The sequence below is a fragment of the Sinocyclocheilus anshuiensis genome, unplaced genomic scaffold (genome assembly GCF_001515605.1).
Source record: "Sinocyclocheilus anshuiensis isolate Anshui unplaced genomic scaffold, SAMN03320099.WGS_v1.1 scaffold1170, whole genome shotgun sequence".
Taxonomy (NCBI): Eukaryota; Metazoa; Chordata; class Actinopteri; order Cypriniformes; family Cyprinidae; genus Sinocyclocheilus; species Sinocyclocheilus anshuiensis.
Genome location: NW_015538055.1, coordinates 3,643,994 through 3,664,208, shown reverse-complemented (window position 1 = coordinate 3,664,208; position 20,215 = coordinate 3,643,994). Strand labels below are relative to the sequence as shown.

At 39.2% G+C, this 20,215-nt stretch overlaps 2 protein-coding genes and 1 long non-coding RNA gene across 4 annotated transcripts in view; 2 read left to right on the top strand and 1 right to left on the bottom strand.

Moving 5' to 3' along the window:
* LOC107683388 (rhomboid-related protein 4-like) overlaps positions 1–2,340 on the bottom strand; it is a 9,932-nt gene extending 7,592 nt beyond the window's left edge. For both annotated transcript variants that reach the window (XR_001633719.1, XM_016479446.1), the window contains exon 1: positions 2,185–2,340. Coding sequence is in view for 1 of the 2 variants with exons in the window: in XM_016479446.1 (XP_016334932.1) it covers positions 2,185–2,187 (3 nt within the window). In the remaining variant the exon portion in view is untranslated. The remainder of the gene's footprint in view (positions 1–2,184) is intronic.
* LOC107683389 (uncharacterized) lies at positions 633–1,380 on the top strand. The gene is made up of 3 exons (XR_001633720.1): positions 633–654; positions 1,078–1,171; positions 1,306–1,380. It is a non-coding gene; the product is annotated as an uncharacterized LOC107683389 (long non-coding RNA).
* A 2,296-nt stretch (positions 2,341–4,636) lies between the features above and the next one.
* Positions 4,637–20,215, top strand: part of LOC107683387 (insulin receptor substrate 1-B-like) — a 21,075-nt gene continuing 5,496 nt past the window's right edge. The window contains exon 1 of the mRNA XM_016479445.1: positions 4,637–8,531. Coding sequence (XP_016334931.1) covers positions 5,255–8,531 — 3,277 coding nt within the window. The 5' untranslated portion in view covers positions 4,637–5,254. The remainder of the gene's footprint in view (positions 8,532–20,215) is intronic.

The window sequence follows — 20,215 nt, the reverse complement described above, 5'->3', positions numbered from 1 at the left end:
CAGCTTCTAGTAAGTTCTGTTACCTCTATAATGGCTTAATTATTTACACTGAGCAGTTTTACTGGGCAATATGACGATATAAAACAATGATAAATGATCCACTGTTTGAGATCTAGCTATGTATTCTCCCCTTTAAAAAAAATAGCCATGGTTCTGCTGCTCTGACCAGTGTTTTAGCAGTTAACGTTAGCCTATATCAGTACCACTGTAGTGAACGAGACCCGGTTGAATAATTAATATTTGCAGCCTCTCAGACAAACCACAGAGCGATTTTATTTATTTAAAGAGATTTACATATTAGTCCGTTTTATTCTAAGAGTATGTAAAATGGTTTTCAAAAAAAAAATATATATTAATAGTAAGTAAACGGTCGGCTTTTTCTGTGGTGATTTGCGTGTGTTTACACTGGAGCTGCGTCCGAAATCGCATACTTCCATACTATATAGTAGGCGAAAAACAGTATGCGAGGCGAGTAGTATGTCCGAATTCATAGTATTCGAAAAACAGTACGCGAGAAGTACCCGGATGACCTACTACTTCCGCCCGAATTCCGCAGCATGCATACGATGGACACTTTACTATCCCATGAGGCCACGGGAGAGGAGGCGTCATATTCGAAAATGGCGGAAGGCGACGATGCGGCTCTCTTCAAGTGTAAGTACCTCAGGGAAAAACGTTGTTCATTGTGGTTAAATTGCACTTGTTTAACATGATCTAAGTGAACGGCTGACTTATTGAAAGTTTAAACATTGTAAATCGATGAGATGATTTCGTGAATCGGCTGTAAAAAGATGTTTAATCATTGTTATTACTGAGCACATCAAGTTAACGAACAGATCGAGCTAGTGTCAATGCTGTTGTACATCAGCTTGTTAACTGCTTTTTTAACGGAGACGTTCGTTGTTAAGCAGTTTAATGAGATTAGAAAATTCCACGGACTTTAAAACATTTTTTCCCCCTCTTTTACTAATATTTAGTTAGCTACATACTAAGCTACTGTTAATAAATATGTCACAGCTTGTCAATGTAGCATTAATGGATTGATAATGACTAATGGTGACTGCTTTGACATTACAGGGACTGATGAACACACTCAGCTCCTTATTCAGTGGAGAGTGGCTAATGAAGCCCTCTTCACTGGAAAGCGTAATGCTGCCATCAAAGGTTTTGAGTAAGTAAACAAGTTATGTAAAATGTACTTTTATTCAGGTGCTGTTGACTCTGAACGTAGTAAATACTAACACTTCAAGCTAAGGTCTTACTGCCTTCTTTTTATGCTTGATTTCTGTGCATTTATTGTGACAGAGCTTTTGTGACAGCAGGGACTTGAGGGCAAAATTTCTGCGCTCAAGTCAAAAGTGGGAGAACCTAAAACAAAAATATAAAGTAAGATTTTTTTTTTAATTAGTTAACCCCAAAATTTTTATTAGTTCATGATTTGATCATGCACACATTTATAAATTTAATATATATATATATTATTTCATTTCCATTTAGTTTGTTGAAGTATTAAAATAACTCAAATGAAATAAAACTAAAAACTTAATAAAAGACCTATACAAACATAATAAATTCAGACATAATTTAACTAAAATTTAAATAAGTAACAAATACAAATAGTACAAATCAAATGACAGTAGTTTATCAGTAATCCTAAAAAATCAGTGATCTGCGAGCAGCTGACCGACGCCTCCTCTGAGCTGCTGATCCAATCAACGTTAAAACGCCGATGAAAGCGGTAAGAATTACGTGAAACACTGCTGATGTTCGCGCAGTAGTGAGGGCTCTTTAAATTTGGGCGCTGTTGTGAAGACGCATGTCACGTGACAACATCAACATGGCGGATGTAGTACGTCCGTATTCCATTCATACTACTCTCATTCATACTATATAGAACGTACTTTGTTAACGGTCGAGTAGTACGTTCAGACTCAAATGTAGTACCTACTAAGCAGTATGCGATTTCGGACGCACCCTGTGTGCTCCTGAGCGTGACCTAAAACATGGCGGAATCCAACGCGGCGTGACGTAGATTCATTCTCTATTCGGGTTGAAGCTAAACTCTGCAGGGCTGTAGCCCTCCAGGAACTCAGTTTGACACCCCTCCCATAAAGGCTCTATTATTTTGAAGTGTAAATGTACTAGACTAGAAAAACAATTACTGTGTAGGTTTTTATCACTTACCATAATATCTAAATAACAGTTTCTGTTTGGAAGCCTTGACGTTCCTTGGGTGTTGTGGTGTGAGTAAAAGGAGCGTTCCCGAGTCCTAATATTAGCTATCAACAGACACGTCGGATTTTACTTTCATTTCACCATGTTTCGTCAGGTGGTAAAGACGGAAGTGATGCAACGAGGGGGCTTCTGGTCGCGTGACCTCATCTCTCGTGAAGTTTGTAGTTTTTTTCTAGAAGTGAATTGTCTGACCTTTGCAGAAAGTTTTACTGGCTCATTCCACGAATGTTGATGTCCTATGACTAATGCATAAGAGATAAATCCCATGTTATGTTGTGGAACCTATTAGATATGTTTGATAAACTATTATTTAACGTAAAATTAACCTAGAATGTAGCGTATAGCTATTTTAACACAACATTTATTTTAACATCAAATGCCTATTCCAAAGCTATGAAACGAAATGAAAAATAATCAAGATAATGTTTTAGCTTAGGCTATACATAAAACAATAGACACTATATTGTACCCTATTCATAGAAATTGACTATAACATTTCAGTTTCTGTAATGGTATTACAGCTGTACTCAAGCAGTAATGAATGCAGCGTTTTTACAAGTCAAAGTCAATTACAAAAAATAACTGCATGAACAAAAATACAAGACACAGAGTAACGTATCGGGTGTTGTTTTCAACCTTGTATTTTACCTGCAGGTGGCAGTATTGCTCAATGAATGCGACCGACTTTCATTGCGTTCTTAAAACCGAAAACTACATCTGCAGGTTTATAGCCTACCTTCAGTTAGATGTGAAAATGTCCTTACAGTGTCATTTAAATTACGTTGTAAGTGAGCATTTGGCTATATGGCAGTTCAGTATGAACTGATTTACAAATGCTAACTGCAATTTGTCTTTAAAGCCTTTTTTTTTTTTACAAAATCAATTTTCAAAGATGTAATGCTATTGTCAGATATATTATAGGGAATAAAACACAAGGAATGTGTAGAGTACTATTATTGAATTTTAGATCCTACATACTAGAGTTTGGAAACAACCTTAAAGGTTCTTAATAGGATCAAAGAAGAATCCTATTTAGGAAATGCATACAGTTATATATGAATTTCCTATGTACATTTATTTATTTAATATCTATCTATCTATCTGAATTTCATTTTATCAATTAAATCCTTCTTTTTAATTATTCAATTAGGTAGAAATACAGTAAATCTTTAAGGTAACAATTGCATGTTACCACATTTTACAGTGTATGATTCGTTTCAAATGGTTATTGATGTTAATGTTATATTCTCTTGTTTTCTGTTGAAAATAGGCTGCATTTTTCAGGGCGGACAATTCTGTGATCCGGACAGTTAATTATCCGATTCTCCGCCAGCTGGAAAGAAAGAATTCCACTTTTCATTCCACTGCATGTTACACACATTATGTCACTATAATTAATCACCATAGTAATAATAACAATAACAATGTGTACTTCAAAGCACCTCCGCAATGCAATTACACCTGAAGTATATGTATATGCATGTAAATAGACAGTAACATATACTGTAAAGTATGACCGACTTTCTATTTTACAATTGTGTGTTTATAAATAACTGCAGTGCATAGTTACATAGCGTCTGTTCATCACTGCCTCTAAATAAAACTTTATAGTGGATGATTCATTTGAATGAATCTTTTATGTAAACGAATCGTTCTCTTACTGGCTTCACGACGCATCCTGCAGAAAAGACCAAATATACAATCAGTGAAGATGAATATTTTTAGTGAACTAATTCGAAAGATTCAAGTCACTGGGAAGAATCAAAAACCCCACCGCTACGTTTAAATCACATGTCTCTGATCCGGACAGTTAATTATCCGATTCTCCGCCAGCTGGAAAGAAAGAATTCCACTTTTCATTCCACTGCATGTTACACACATTATGTCACTATAATTAATCACCATAGTAATAATAACAATAACAATGTGTACTTCAAAGCACCTCCGCAATGCAATTACACCTGAAGTATATGTATATGCATGTAAATAGACAGTAACATATACTGTAAAGTATGACCGACTTTCTATTTTACAATTGTGTGTTTATAAATAACTGCAGTGCATAGTTACATAGCGTCTGTTCATCACTGCCTCTAAATAAAACTTTATAGTGGATGATTCATTTGAATGAATCTTTTATGTAAACGAATCGTTCTCTTACTGGCTTCACGACGCATCCTGCAGAAAAGACCAAATATACAATCAGTGAAAATGAATATTTTTAGTGAACTAATTCGAAAGATTCAAGTCACTGGGAAGAATCAAAAACCCCACCGCTACATTTAAATCACATGTCTCTCACAGCCCCCTGTGATGATTGACAGTAGCTCTCACCAATCAAACGAGGTCAGTTCCAAAAGGGGCGGGATTCTTAGTTGTATCGTACTCCTCCATACAAACATACACGAGCGGCGCCTTGTTTTGGTCTGTTATGGCTTCGCAAAAAAAGAAAACTCGGCGACTTTTGGAGGAACTTATGCAGCGGTTCAAACGGACTTGGTACGTTTCCGTTGTAAATAACGGTCAGATGCATACTTTGCGCTCGTGCTTTGTTTAATTGCACTTTTGGGATTTTTTGCAGACAGCGCTTTGATCTCCGGGGTAAATGGGGTCGTGCGCTGCTGACTGCGCTTGTTTTGATAATGCGTTCGGATCTCCGGACTGAAAAGGACGCTGTTTTGTAATTTTTACAGTTTTGTATTTTTTACATAATAAACCTGGTGCTTTCCGGTACTTGCAATATTTTTGAGGATGTCCGATAGATTATTTAAACTTAGTTGTAACAATGTAATGCTGCTGAAAAAAAAATCCAAGTGCACTACTGTGTCGATGAACTGTTATAATTGAAGCTCTTGACGGAGCGCACAAAAGTGACTTGTTTAAGTGCTATTTTTTTTTTTTTTTTCATTTTTACTCAATGGAACCATTTTTATCTCCGCGCTCTTATTTGACGAAGAGTACATGCATAACGCTTTGACTTTCAATCCTGCAATTTTTCTATAGTTTATTTTTTTATACCATGGCAAGCCCGACCACGGAGCAAGGATGTTTTTCGGACGTGAAAAAGGTGGGTTATTTAAGGAAACCCAAAAGCATGCACAAAAGGTTTTTTGTACTGAGGGCGGCGAGCGCCTGCGGACCGTCCCGATTGGAGTACTACGAAAACGAGAAGAAGTGGAGACACAAGTCTGGAGCACCGAAAAGGTCCATTCCGCTGGAGAGCTGCTTTAACATCAACAAAAGAGCGGATTCTAAAAACAAACATCTAGTCGCGCTTTACACCAAGGATGAGTACTTTGCCATCGCTGCTGACAGCGAGGTAGAGCAGGAGTCATGGTATCAAGCCCTGGTTGATCTTCATAACAGAGGTAAGGTCCACGAAACTGCTGCGGGCCGCGGAGTTGGCGAGGATAATTACGGCGAAGCCACACCGGGACCTGCCTTCAAAGAGGTTTGGCAGGTTATTTTGAAACCAAAGGGTCTTGGTCACACAAAGAACTTGATTGGTGTTTACAGATTATGCCTCACCAATAAGACTATCAGTTTTGTGAAACTCAATTCTGATGCGGCCGCTGTGGTCCTGCAGTTAATGAACATTAGGAGATGTGGTCACTCTGAACATTTCTTTTTCATTGAAGTCGGGAGATCTGCCGTGACCGGGCCTGGGGAGTTTTGGATGCAAGTGGATGACTCCGTTGTGGCTCAGAACATGCATGAAACTATATTAGAAGCCATGAAAGCCATGAGTGAGGAGTTCAGGCCGCGCAGCAAAAGTCAGTCATCTTCCAACTGCTCAAACCCCATCTCAGTTCCTGTCAGGAGGCATCATCACAACAATCCACCCCCCAGTCAAGTTGGTTTAGGCAGGCGCTCTCGGGCAGAGAGTGTGACGGCCACTTCTCCTGTTAGACCTGGCAAACACAGCCATTCATTCAGAGTGAGAGCGTCCAGTGATGGGGAGGGCACCATGTCCAGACCGGCGTCTGTTGATGGCAGTCCGAGCACAGCCCGACCTCAGTCGCAGCGACACAGGGGTGGATCCAGACTTCACCCACCACTCAATCACAGCAGATCAATCCCCACACCCACCTCACGGTGCTCCCCCTCAGCCATCAGCCCCGTCAGCCTGTCTTCCAGCAGCACCAGTGGCCACGGATCCACGTCTGACTGCCTCTTTCCACGCCGCTCTAGCGCCTCCATATCTGGATCGCCCAGTGATGGCGGATTCATCTCCTCAGATGAATATGGATCTAGCCCCTGCAACTTTCGGAGCTCCTTCCGTAGCGTGACTCCAGATTCGCCACATGCCAGGGAGGAGGAGATAAACACCTACATCTGCATGGCCAAGCCTGGTTCACTTCCTGGCACTGGGAGCCAATCGCGAAGTCAATCCAGGGGAACGCCATCGAGACTGGAGGAGCCCGAGCTGGAGAAATGTTTCCGGAAGCGAATGCATTCTTCTGGTGCATCGCCGCCAACTCCGTGCCATCAAAAGACTCCCTCACAGTCATCTGCTACTTCGCTAGAGGAATATACTGTAATGATGCCCACATACCCACGAAGCCACTCTGCATCATCATCGTCGTCAACATACAGGCACTCCTTCATGCCTACACATTCATATCCAGAGGAAGGTATAGACGCTTCACAAGCAAAAGACCACAGTAGACCAGATCACAAAGATGACGGCTACATGCCCATGCTGCCTGGCGTTGCGCCTGCGACCCCAACAGTGAAAAGCGGTGACTACATGCCCATGACTCCAAAAAGTGCGTCTGCACCACAACAAATTATCAACCCCCGGCAACACTCACATGTTGACTCCAATGGTTACATGATGATGTCACCAAGTGGCAGCTGCTCTCCAGATGGCACAACAAACTATGGCAAGATCTGGACTAATGGCATCAACCCTAAGCTCTCCATAGAGAGTATGGAAGGTAAAGTGTCATCTTGTGGAGACTACATAAACATGTCCCCGGCTAGTTGTTCGATGACCAGTACGCCTCCAGACTGCTTTTTCAACCCTGTAGAAGATCCTCCCAGGCCAATGTATGCTTACTTCTCTCTGCCCCGTTCCTTCAAACATGCCAACAGGAAGCAGGACCAGAGCTCTCTTCGGATATCACTGGGCTCGAGTCGATTGGAATACGCAGACTCTTCATCGTCTTCAGCGAGCAGTGACAGCTTGGGTGGTCAAGGCAACTCGCAGCAGTCTGCTGTCAAGCCCAAAAGGTCAGAGGGCAGCGGGAGGCTGACACGTCCAACACGGCTGTCACTGGACACCAGCAAAGCAAGTACTCTTCCACGAACACGTGAGAGTCCCTTCCCCGCTGAGCCCAAAAGTCCTGGCGAGTATGTCAACATTGAATTCAACGACAAGACGTTTTCGGCGAGCTTAGCATCGCTGTTCCCGCCTGTGTTTTCTGGAAGTGATGCTGAGGCCCCATCAGACCTTTCATCATCTGAGTACATGAACATGCAGCTGGGGTCGCAGGCAGGGCGTTTGTGCCCAGAAATGCAGATTTCCACTTCCTGTTCAGACTATGCCATAATCACTCCATCAAACTCTGTATCCTCCCCTCCACTGCCCTGTGAGAGCATATGTGACCGTGACTACATCAGCATGCAGTTAGCATCCTGCACTAGCTTTCCTGATACTCAGATGATGCTGATGACCAAGGCCTTGCCAGATGCAGATGATGCCCCTCCTTGTTCTGTATCACCCAATCATGATGTGACGGCATTAAGCGGTGCCCCAGGGAGATCGGCTCTGATTGGCCCTTTGTCAGGTCTTAGTGCATTCACACGGGTAAACTCCACTTCTGGGCGAAACCAAGGGGCTAAAGTAATCCGGGCTGACCCACAGGGTCGACGGCGACACAGTTCAGAAACATTTGCTTCCACAACAACCAGAGGGTCAGTTGACACATCGGCCACCTGTCAGTCAGGTGAAGTAAAGCGCCACAGCTCCGCCTCTTTCGAGAATGTGTGGTTAAGACCTGGTGAGGCCTCTGCTACTTCTACCGCTCCTCCTGCATCTACAGTAACCAACGGACGAAGGGAAAACTCTTCAGGCACAATTCCCACATTAACAAACCATGACCAGAACGGCCTGAACTACATCGATCTGGATCTAGTGCAGAATGGAGAGCAGCATGCTCCAGACTGGAATGCGTTCCACTCTCAGCCAGTGGAGCTGGGAGCCGTGGAAGGTATAGAAGAGCTCAGTGCCTACGCCAGTATAAACTTCCAGAAATCAGATGAGACCAGAGGGAATCTCACAAGCAGAGAAGGTAAGACCAAGTGTTTGTTTAAGACTGGTTGAGTATTGGCATGTGTGAGCTATACATTTCTTATTGTCTTTGTGTTATCAAGCCTGTCTAGAACATTTAATAGGTAATATGCATATCATGTTATTATTTATAAAAACAGCCCCCATTTATCTGTGTAGTTTGAGTCTTTGGTGGAAAATCCCTTTCTGAAATCTTAGGAGAGAGGTGAGGGGGTTTAGATTCCCTCCCACTGATGACTGGGCCCTCTTTAGGCTGATAAATGGACATATTTGTGAATGGAGGCAGAAAGGGTTAGCATGTCTACACTTGTTCTCAATGCAACAAAAGGAAAAAGCAGCACATATATGTATTTGTGAGTCACTAAGCAGCTTATAGGATGTCTTTTTCCTAAATGGAAGTTTACTTAGTATGTGAGTCAACTTTTCAGAGATGTCTTTGATATTAATCAAGTGCTGTGAGAAGTCTACAGAGCTGCCACTACTGTGCATTCTCCACTTTGCCCAAGGGTTTGAGTGTCATGCCTGGCTGACTCTGTATTATTGTTGTTTTAGTTTATTTACTTGCCCTTCAGCAAGTGTAGGGTTTTCCACCCTCTTGGCCTTGCTTTACTTCTCTCTTTTTTTCCCAAATGTGAAATGTTTTTTTGTGTGTGTGTATTCTAATGATTGCATATCAGGATTTAGCAGAGCAGTGTGGGTTTCCCATGATGCGTTTAAAGTGATGACAATGCTACTACTATTGATAGTATTTTTCTGTTAACTTTTGTTTCAATTAATGGAACAAAACATCTGTTCAGGATAGATTCAGAGAATCATTTGTGTTCAATCTAGGAGTATTAATGATTTGGTGATCAGTTTAAGTGTTATTATTTTTGATGTAATCAGTTTCAGCACAAATGTGTGCAATGTGGCATAAACCTAGGTGGATACTAAAGTGCAAATTTATTTATAGACAACAATGCCATTTCTCATATGTATTAAGCATTTATAGCATATGGATAGATGCATAGACATTTTTCCTGTTGTTATGTGTGAACAGAATTGAAATAATTACTAAAAGCTTTTCTTATTTGCATGCAATGTCTTTGTTGTTTTAGCTCTTAATGATGTTATGTTTTCACTAAAAAGAATGAGGATATTGTTATGGATGGTTCACCCAAAAAGAAAATTGTGTAATTTGCTCACCCACATGTAGTTCCAAACCTGTATGATTTATTTTCTTATTCTGTAGAAGACAAAATAAAGGTATTTTGAAGAAAGTTTCAACTGTTTTTGTTCATACAGTGTTAATGGGGTCTAAAAACACGGAGACATTTTTAAGAATATCTTCTTTGTGTTGCGCGGAAGAAAGAAAGTCATACAGGTTTGGAACAACATGAGGACAAGTAAGTGATGACAGAATTACCATTTCTGTCAGATTGTTTTTGCGCAACTGTTTCGTGAATTTGCCCCAGTGTGTTCTAAGGAGGCATTTGTTTTGATGGGGTGAGAACCTGTACCCATATGCTTTCTTGGCTTGGATTGGTTGCTTCATGTGAGGGTGTTTTGAGCTTGGCTTGAGCTATTTAGGGGGGTGAGAGAGAGAGAGCACAGGGGCTTTAGTGTTGCGTAACCAATGGTTTTTGACTCTGGGAAGCCCTGTGTGTCTGTGTGCAGCTGTGCGCGCCTTAGTAAAACCCCCTGTGTTCCTCTGGAGACAAGAGCTGTGATGATGTGGACATCATCTGCAAAAAAAAGAAACACTTCCTCTTACTGTCTATGCTTATTGTCACCTATACTTTTGCATTTTGTGATGTAGTTCTTGGTGGAGGGGTTATTTTTGGTGCATTTATTGCATGTGTTGTTGTCAGTTTTGGCAGGATGTCTATCTAAAGCTCCAGTTCCTAATTTCATCTGCCTCCGTTGGCACATGTTCTGCCCATGGCATGCTCCTGTGTGGCTCCGTGCCAATGCCACCCATCGCTGTGGTAACGCTGTTGCCGCAGTGCTTTTTCCCCATGTCACAGTGGATTAAGGGGCCACAGACTGAGACGCCGGGCCCGGCCTTCAGAAAGCCGCATTATGATTGGGCAGTGTTGGGATGGGGCGGGGTGACAGAGTTCTTTGGTGGGTTTGGTCAGAGTGAGACGATTAGAAGCCCAGCCCACCTCAGGCCAACGTGATGGGGTCACCCTGCAGAGTGGCTTCTTGTCCCCTTCTCCCTCTCACTCCCTCTTTCTCCAATTCAACCACGTTTTCCTCTTTGTTGTCTTTCCCTCCCTTTCTTGCATCCTTTAGGAGATTTGAAGTGCCAAGTATTGTGCAGCAGCATGATCGGTTGGGGCGGAGCTTTGGGATCAGATCAGAGAGGAATCATGGGTATTCAGGGTAGTACGAAAGCATCAGTTCAGGATATGTTTTGAGTTGAATTTTGGCTATTGTTTAATTGTCATTGATTAATTTGAAGCCTATGAATGGTTGATTTATTCACTTGTACCCCAAATTCTGTAATCTATTTTAATGGTCATTTTATGTTAATGTTTTTAAATTTATGCAAATTAATATTTAAATTAATTGATTAATATTAATATAAGTTTCCTATGCTCACCAAGGCTGCATTTACTTGATCAATAGGAAAAATACAGTAAAACAAGTAATATTGTGAAATGTTTCTATTTTAATATATTTCAAACAATTTTGTAAGAATGTAAATGTCTTTACTGTCATTTTACTGTCAAAAATTTTAATGCATGTTTGCTGAATAAACGTAATAATTTCTTTCAAAAAAATCTTACTGATCCCAAACTTTTGAAAGGTAGTGTAAATGCATGTCTGAATATTTATTAACAGAGAAAATGCCAATATTTCCATTTCTGAACCTTTTGTGTCAAATTTTGTAACATGTATTTATAAAAAATATAATTTGCAATCTTCAGAAAATTATTAATAATAACAATAATAGTTTGAAATATTCTGAACATCATTCCAAGGAATGTAAATAAAACTATTTTAATAATTTCTGTTTTAAAATAATGATCTATTTTAACCTTCACCAGGCGAACATATTCATTCTGAATGTATAGAAAAGTAAAAGCACACCTTTCCTCAATAAATGACACATTTTGAGCTGTTATTCATGTTTGTAGTAATTATGCAGTTATGCAGCACTTTTAAATTATTTCTAATGCCTCAGTATGATCAATATTAATAGTGCATTTTCTGTATTTATGCTAAATTAATTGATCATGAATTTATATTACAACTGAATATATGAAAATCTCTAGTTTGATGCATGAGCAAAGATAGATCAGGCAGGAAGCATGTTCATAAAAATGGCTAAATTAGAGATCGCTGTTAAGGTCATCAGTAGTGGGATGAGGTTGGCAGGTCTGGTGCTCTGTTCTTTGATGAGATCCTTGGAATGCGTGTGAACGGGGAAATGAGAGGTGTGTGTGTGTGTGTGTGTGTGTGTGTGTGTGAGTAGCTCCAGGGTTGGAATGTAACAGCAGCTTTTGTGCCTGTTTTACAGAGCCGCTTGTTAAAGTAGACACAGGCAGAGATATGGAGGGATGGAGAGGAAGTAAAGCGAGAGGTAGGAAGGGGCACACAGCAGGAGCAGGAGGGAGAAATAAGGAGGGTTTAAGAGATTAACTGATGTGTATAAGGGGAACCAGAAATTCTCCAATCAGTGTTTCATGTAGAACGACCCTGGCATCTATATACAGCACATAGGATTTGTTTTGATTTGTGCTTTGAAGTGTTTTAAGGCAGCAAGTAAAATGTTTGCTTAATAGGGTTAACCTACCCCTTTCAGCCCTAAGAACATAGAGTAAATGCTCTCATGTGCATTCATACAAATTGTGTGTTATTAGTACTCAAGGTCAAATATTATCAGATGCTTAGAGCACAAATGCCAACAGAAAAGACAAATATTTAAGTAATGTGAAATGCATGGATTCCTCTGTTTTTTTTATCTGTAATATTTGAAGTATTCTATTCTAATTCTGTGTAGTTCTGTCTAGTTTCATACTGTTTGTCTTTAGACTTAATAGTTCTGTATTTGATATTGCATGTAACTATAATTGTTAAGAATTTGTATTGAATAATGTCTTTAAATGAAAAAGTTAGTTCACCTAAACAATCTAAATTCAAACATATATGACTTTGTTCCATGAAAGAAAGACAAAAGTAGAAATTAAGATACAAAGTATGCACAGTTATAAAAATCAGATGGTGCGCGAGTATGCACATACTATTCTGGTGAGGAAATTTGCATCACACTCAGTGTATGCAGACCTTTGCGTACATGTAAAAACAGAAGTATACTTTGGCCCAGGGACGCGGGAAGTAGGGGTGCTGAGGGGGCTGCAGCACCCCCTGTTTTCACATGGTTGCAAATGCAGCGCCAAGTTTGTTCATTTAAATGTATTCAGTTTTAGCATTTAATAATTTATTTGTAATGATCTCTGAAATGTAAATTGTAAGTGGGCTATAATAAACCCATGTTTATCTTTATAAACATGATTAATTTTACTTGTGATGTTTTCTATATGGAATGATTAGCCTAATCCTCATGAACACGTGATGCTGGCGCGTGGTATCAGACATAAACTATACAGAATGAGAACAAGGTTAACTTTAATACAAGGAGATAATGGCGCAAAAGCAAATTTCAGATTTTTTTTAAATGCCCTTCCCAGCAAAAACTTTACAAAATCGGCATCCACACCAGCACGAGCACCGACGTAACAAGTAAGCCTAGCGGACCCAGCCCAACCCCCGAGATTGATCAGCTACTATCGATAATTTCAAAAATGTGATATGCAGTCAAATTTCCCAGTGTGTATGCCACTTAAACGAGTGTTCATATCGATGCGGTTGTAGTGCTTTGTGGAGTTGTCGAATGAGGTGACTCTCCCCCACCCCCCACCACTTTCACCCAGCACCCCAACTGAAAACATCTTCCCGCGCCTCTGCTTTGGCATTAATCTGCCATGGGATCCCTCAAGATTTTCCTGTGGGTTTTTATAATGGGGTTTTTCAATTCATGAGTGAAATAAGATCTGTGGTAAATATAAATTGATGATACTTAAACGTTTTGCTCTACAATATAAATTACACACACCCATACTGAAAACGCAAATTTTGAAGCTGTTATGTTTATTTAAAAAAAAACGTAAGTTTCTAATAAATGACCACAGGAATGTTTGGAGTGTGAGTGTGTGCAGTTTATGTTGTACAAAAGAAACTCTATGATTAAGTTATGTTTACCACACACAGACCTTATTTCACTCATGAATTGAAAAACCCATAGGAAATCTCAAGGGAACCCATAGAGAATTAGACTTCTGGAGTTTGACGTCACAACTGCAGCATTCTATATCTTTGATTAAGCTTTGATTTCATTGAATAAACTACTTTAAACAGCTTAACTCTTCTTCACACAAAGATATTTGGCTTCATACAGTTTGATATGCACCATACGTTTTATTTGGAATAGTTTTATGGTTCTTGTATTGTGCATTTTTTGTCCTTTTTGGAGCTTGACAGCATCTGTTCTCAAACTCCCATTCACTTTCACTGTACAGAAAAGAGCTTAGCAGAGATTCTTCCGAATGTTTTTTTTTTTGTGTGTTCATCAGAAGAACGTTGTACAAGTTTTGGGTGAGAAAGTAAGGACAGGATTTTAATTTTGAGTGAATTATTCATTTCAATTGACGTAAATAGAGAACAAAACGTTTTTGGCTTTTTAGAAATGCTGATAAAAGTAACAAAATGTCTCCGTTTCTATCTGGTGTTGTGAAGTCAAATATCCTTGTGATTACTCTTCTTGCTTATCTCATTAATGTTGAATATTATGTGGTTATTGTATCATTTCCACAGCAGCGCTCTGCGTTTAGCTTTATCCGCCAAAGATAGAACCACATGAACTCCCACATCCCGTTTTGTTCTTCAAAGACATTCTAAGTTTGTCAGAAATTTCACACAGAGTACTCACACTGCTAATGTGCTGCTGACTATTTAGGGTGAGGGTCGGAACGGAAGGATGTGGTGAGCTTGGCCAGGTATCCGAGTGTTCCAGCTCCCTCCAATGGACTTGGCATCAAACAGGTGGACGTGAGCCATGGGTTTGTAAGGGAATGATCCATGCCGCTATTCCACCGATGCTTGACAGGCATTTGAACTGACTGAATGAAAGTGGAGAGTTTTGCATTGTCAGGCACTGGTAGGTGCCAGCCGCAAGCTGGAATGGTATGGTCTCTTGGACGGGACATATGGGTCTGTTTTTAGGAGATCACAATGTTTGGACTGATGAGGCGAAAGTGGAACCTGTTCTATCAGTAGCTTTAATAGAATTTTGTTCTTTGACAGCGCTAGATGTGCTCGCTCCTCAGATGCCGTCAAGACATGTTATGATGTCAAATGTTTCAAAGCTTTAATATTAAATATTTATACAAAACTGTTCAAAGGTTTGGAAATTAAATAAAGAAATGAATAAGAAATGCACCAAAAATGATCAAAAGTGACAGTAAAGACATTTATAATGTTACAAAAGATTTAAGTCTCCACAAAAATATTAAGCAGCACTAATCACAATTATCAGTAATAATTATAAATATATTTTTAGCACCAAATCAGCAATATTAGAATGATTTCTGAAGGATCATGTGACACTGAAGACTGGAGTAATGATGCTGAAAATTCAGCTTTTCCATCACAGGAATATGTTACATTTTAAAATGTATTACAGTAGAAAATAATTATTTTAAATTGTACACATATTTAATATTATCATATTTTTTGTATTTTTCATCAAATAAATGCAGCCCTGGGGAGCATAATGTTACCAAACCCAAACTGGAATGTTAGTGTATTTTATTATTGATTTTTTTTTTTTTTTTATTAGATATGTTATGGCATGTTATGTTTATTAAATATGCTATATGTTATTGATGTTATGGCAGACACCCAATAAATATAATTATTTACTATTTTTGAGTATTAAAACAAAAAAAAGTCATTTCAATTGTTTTAAATACTAACAAGTGAATTTAACCATTACTGCATTATAATGTACAGTATGAAATGATATGATATTCATTTTGAGATTTGCTAAAGATTTCCAAATACTTAATAAAAAAAATGCTTGTTAATGGTTGTTTATAGTATATTAGTTTTTGCGGTTGCATTGACTACTGACATTTTAGGATAATGACATCCCTAGTACGTGTTTCCATGTGTCTTTCATATTTCTGTTTAGTTCTGTTGAGCAAAAGTGCTGAGTCTTTGTTTGTACGTTGGATCTGTCTTTTAGCCCATGTGTGTGTGTGTTTGAGAGAGAAGCAGTACTGTTCTTCCACTCCGCCCAGCTCTGTTGGTCTGGACAAGTTCCTCATGGCCCAGTTGGATCCGTCAGCTTCATGTCCTCACTTCACCCCAGCCACACACACTCGTTCTCTCCCTTTTTTCTTTCTTTCTCTCTCTCTCTCCCTCTCTCTGGTCAGGGTTGGGGCAAGGCCAGTGAAAGAACAGAGAGTTCATAAAGATATGACAAGAAAAGACGTCAGTGTGAGCGAGAGCGCTTGTTTTAGGTGATGTGCGATATTTACGACTCCGAATTCTTCTTTACGACGTTATATTTGCTTTTAGAGGTTGGCAGTAAATCATTTCTCCTCTCAGTTCTCAACACAACAACATAGTAAACGCCATCCAAATGAAGCTGTGGCAAACTCACTGACTGACATTTGTTTTTGTTTGTGTTTGCGTGTCTGCGTAAATATGACCTTGGCGTGAAGCCGAAAGACGCTCTGGGATGTTTCAAAGAGAGGCTTACGGACTGCATTAGCGCTTATACGTCGTCTCTGTCAGTTTGGGAATTGTTGTGAAGTCTTTTTCTCTCTCTCTGTGCGTGTGTGTGTGTGTGAGCGCCCTTGTCGCTGAGGTCAGAGCGTCAGTGGAAAGTTTATCAAGTGAGTCCGCTCAGGCATGTCTGCGCCTCAAGCGGGCCGCCTTTTGTGTTCTTCTTTATCTCTTTTTTTTTCACCCCCTTTTTCTGTGTAACACGGTTTTAGAGTTGTGTGTTCCAGCTCTTTGTTGTCCGTTGCCTTTTGTTTAAGGGCACATCACATGTAAGTGTGCAAGTTAGTCATGCTGCTCTTGCTTATCAGGGACACTGAGTTTTCTAATGAAAGGTCATGGATTGAGAGTCGACTCTTGTCAGGTGAAGTTCTCGCCTCTTGTCCATTTCGATCCAGTCTTCACCAAAAATACTTTTCTCATTTAAGTCTAAAGTCTTCCATCATCATTTGGTTACACTGTAGTTCTAAGATATTGTTTGTTTACTGTAACATGCTCCGTCCAAAAAACATAGTACTTAAAGATATTGTGGTATCGCATTTTTCCCCAATGTATGCCTATTTTGCCATTTTTTTTCACCATTGCATAAATTAAATAGCCAAAATGTGCTTTTTACTGTTTTGTACTGCTTTTCAAATAAAAAAATCAATTACAAAACAACAATTTAAAAATATTTACTTAACACTGAACTGATAGTTTTAAATACTTTCACACTGCCGACATGTTTGCTGCATTAGTGCATGCCTCTATTTGATCGCGTTAGTCATTGTTCGGTACATATTATTCGGCCTTTTCGATTATTCGGTTGCCAAACATTCGGTGCATCCCTAGGTATTACCATGGTATCATGTCCAAAAACCATGACACTTTTTTTTTTATTTACACTACTGTTATAATATTACAGTCAAGATTTAAAGTTTCTAAAAGAATGTCGCTAATGCTGCATTTATTTGATCAAAAAAACTGTAATGTGAAAAATTATTACAATTTAAAATGTTTCAATGCTGTGCTGCGTAATATTTTTTCAGGATTTTTTAATGAATAGAAAGTTTAAAAGAGCAGCATTTATATTAAATAAAAATCTTCTCTTGTCTCTACTGTCACTATTGATCAGTTTCATGCATCCTTAAAAAGTAACAGTATTCATTTTTAAAGAATATCTTACAATCCCCAAACTTTTGAACGGTAGTGTCATTACCATATTTATATACCTCATTCATATGGTATTTTAAGATATTTGTAATTCCATGTATGCTAGACCTCAATGAATCCTGTAGTATTTACTGTTATGGTATTATGCATAATATGGTATTAACGTACTTTTTGTAACAGTCTCGAGACTTTACTTCTTTAGAACATCAGCAACCACTTTCAAAGTCTTTTCTCACAAAAACATTCTGTGGCATTGAACGATAATATCCTTGTATGTTAATATATCCCATAGTATTTCATTATGGTAATGCCTTAAAAAAAATGGTATACCGTGTCCAAAAACATGAAAATATATCAAATATTTCTTTTATGTATAACTTAACTAACTACTTTAACTATATATATTTGCTGGATTCAAATAGAATGGTATTTATGTGATAATTAAATGTGCAAGTACTATAATATTTCCATGTTTCTTGGACACGGTATCATGGCAATACAGTGGTATTCTTTAAAGTAGCTTGATACCATGTCCAAAAGACCTTTAGTTTACCATGGTTTTTTGTGAAGGTCATAAGTCATATCCTTTCTCCCCCTCAAAAATTCTTCTATCAAAACATGTAACCATGTTCAAAGTGTGACGGAACACAAGAGAGCCTTTGTGAGCCGTGTGAAATGGGTCTCCATAAGCCTCCTCTGATAAGTTCTTTGAAGATCCGCCGTTTCTCACGTCCAGGATAATGCGAGGAGTCCGAGACGACGAACAGCAACAGCCACTTTCACCTCACATCCATATCAAGAGAGGCCAGCGGTTGACAGCCATCTTGGGCAGAGGGAAAATCTGCTTTGAGTCTTGTAGTTTACAGCTCCTAGGATGAGTGCAGCGGCGAGGGGAGGAGAAACCGAGCATGTGTGTGTGTGTCTCAACTTGCTGAAGTAGGCAAAACATCTGGTGTGTGTGTGGGAGATGGAAGTTTTTCCTTTGCTAAAGGGAATGGTATTTGGCAAACACTGTCTCTTCTACATCACACACACACACACAGAGCTGATACAGCCGCTTTGTTTTTCTCTGTCCCCTAAAACGGGCTGCACCATTGTGTTTGCTTGTCACAAACACCAACATTGTAATCCCCATTTTGTTTCGGGATGTTTTCAACCTTCAATTTATTCCCCATTTTATCAGTTCTTTCCTCTGATAATCAAACTGCATCTGAATTCTGCATTGGTGTTACTTCAGGGTGTGTTGTGGAAATGTCTGATGTGGTCTTGTGTGTGGTTTCTCTCCCAGCGCTGTGAGAACGTAAAGTTCTCCGATCGTGAGGTAGTCAGGAAGTTCCTAGTCATGCTTTTGTTACTGTATGAGTGGGGGTTTGTCAGTGTGGTTTGATTGTGTTAAAGAGTTCACCCAAAAATGAATATTCTGTCATTTACTCACCCTCATGTTGATCCAAACCCATAAGACTTTGTTTGATCTTCAGAGCACAAATTAAGATATTCTTAATGAAACCTGAGAGTTTTCTGTTCCTCCATTGAAAATCCAGGTAACCAAAACTTAGAAGATCCAAAAAGGTTATAAACATGTCGTAAAATGAATCCATATGTAAGTGATTTAGTGACATATAAGTGATTTAATCCAAGTCTTGTAAAGAGATATGATTTCATTATATGATTCAATATTACATACAGGCTTTTATTTACATCTACACAGTAATTGACACATACATACTTGCACATATGGACTGCATTCAAAATCACATACTCTTTGAGTGGGCACTACTTTTGAATAAGTAATTACTAAAAATATATTTTCTATATAACATGAATTTAATCCAGATGTACTACATTCGCCATGTTGTCATTGTCATTGACCTACCAGTGTCAGTTGCATGACTTCACAAGGCCTCTCCCATGGCCTCATGGGATAGTAAAGTGTCCATTGGATGTGCACTTCAGTACAATTTATTTTTTTGTCTTGAATGGCTACAGCGATCTGTCATCCCACATTTAAGAGCATCAAAATGGCACTTATTGTTTGAATTTGTGATAAAATGAACATAATTTTAGAACTGAGACTTTGTTTCTTATCAGTATAGCAAAGCGCAAAGCTCTTTATGATTATTGGATGGGAGTTGTGTTATAAATAATGTTTGGTGAAGAGAAAAACCACTGACCTGGCAGCCTTGGCTTGAATTACGGGTGATTCATAGGGTCAAATTGAACCTGCATTAACTGAGCTATTTTTTTAAAGTGAGTGTTATCATTGTATTAAAGGGGTCATATGATGCGATTTCAATTTTTCCTTTCTCTTTGGAGTGTTACAAGCTCTTGGTGCATAAAAAAGATCTGTAAAGTTGCAAAGACTAAAGTCTCAAATCCAAAGAGATATTCTTTATAAAACTACCTAAAACAGTTCGTTCTAACGCCCCCACATGTCTACGTCACGATGTGGGAAGATTTGCATAATGCCGCCCAAATGTTCACGCAAAGAAAGAAGGCGTAACTTTTATTCTCGCTGTAGTATTGTTGTTGCCGCCGCCATGTCGTGAAGGCGCTGTGTTTCGTTGTGAAAGCGAAACTACTTTGTTTGGCCTTCCAAAAGAGGACGATATCTGCTTCGTCATGCCTGGAGCTGATCCGTGCTGGTTGCTGAGGAAATGCAACAACTTTGCGCTGTGGATCACCGGATCGGCTTTCACC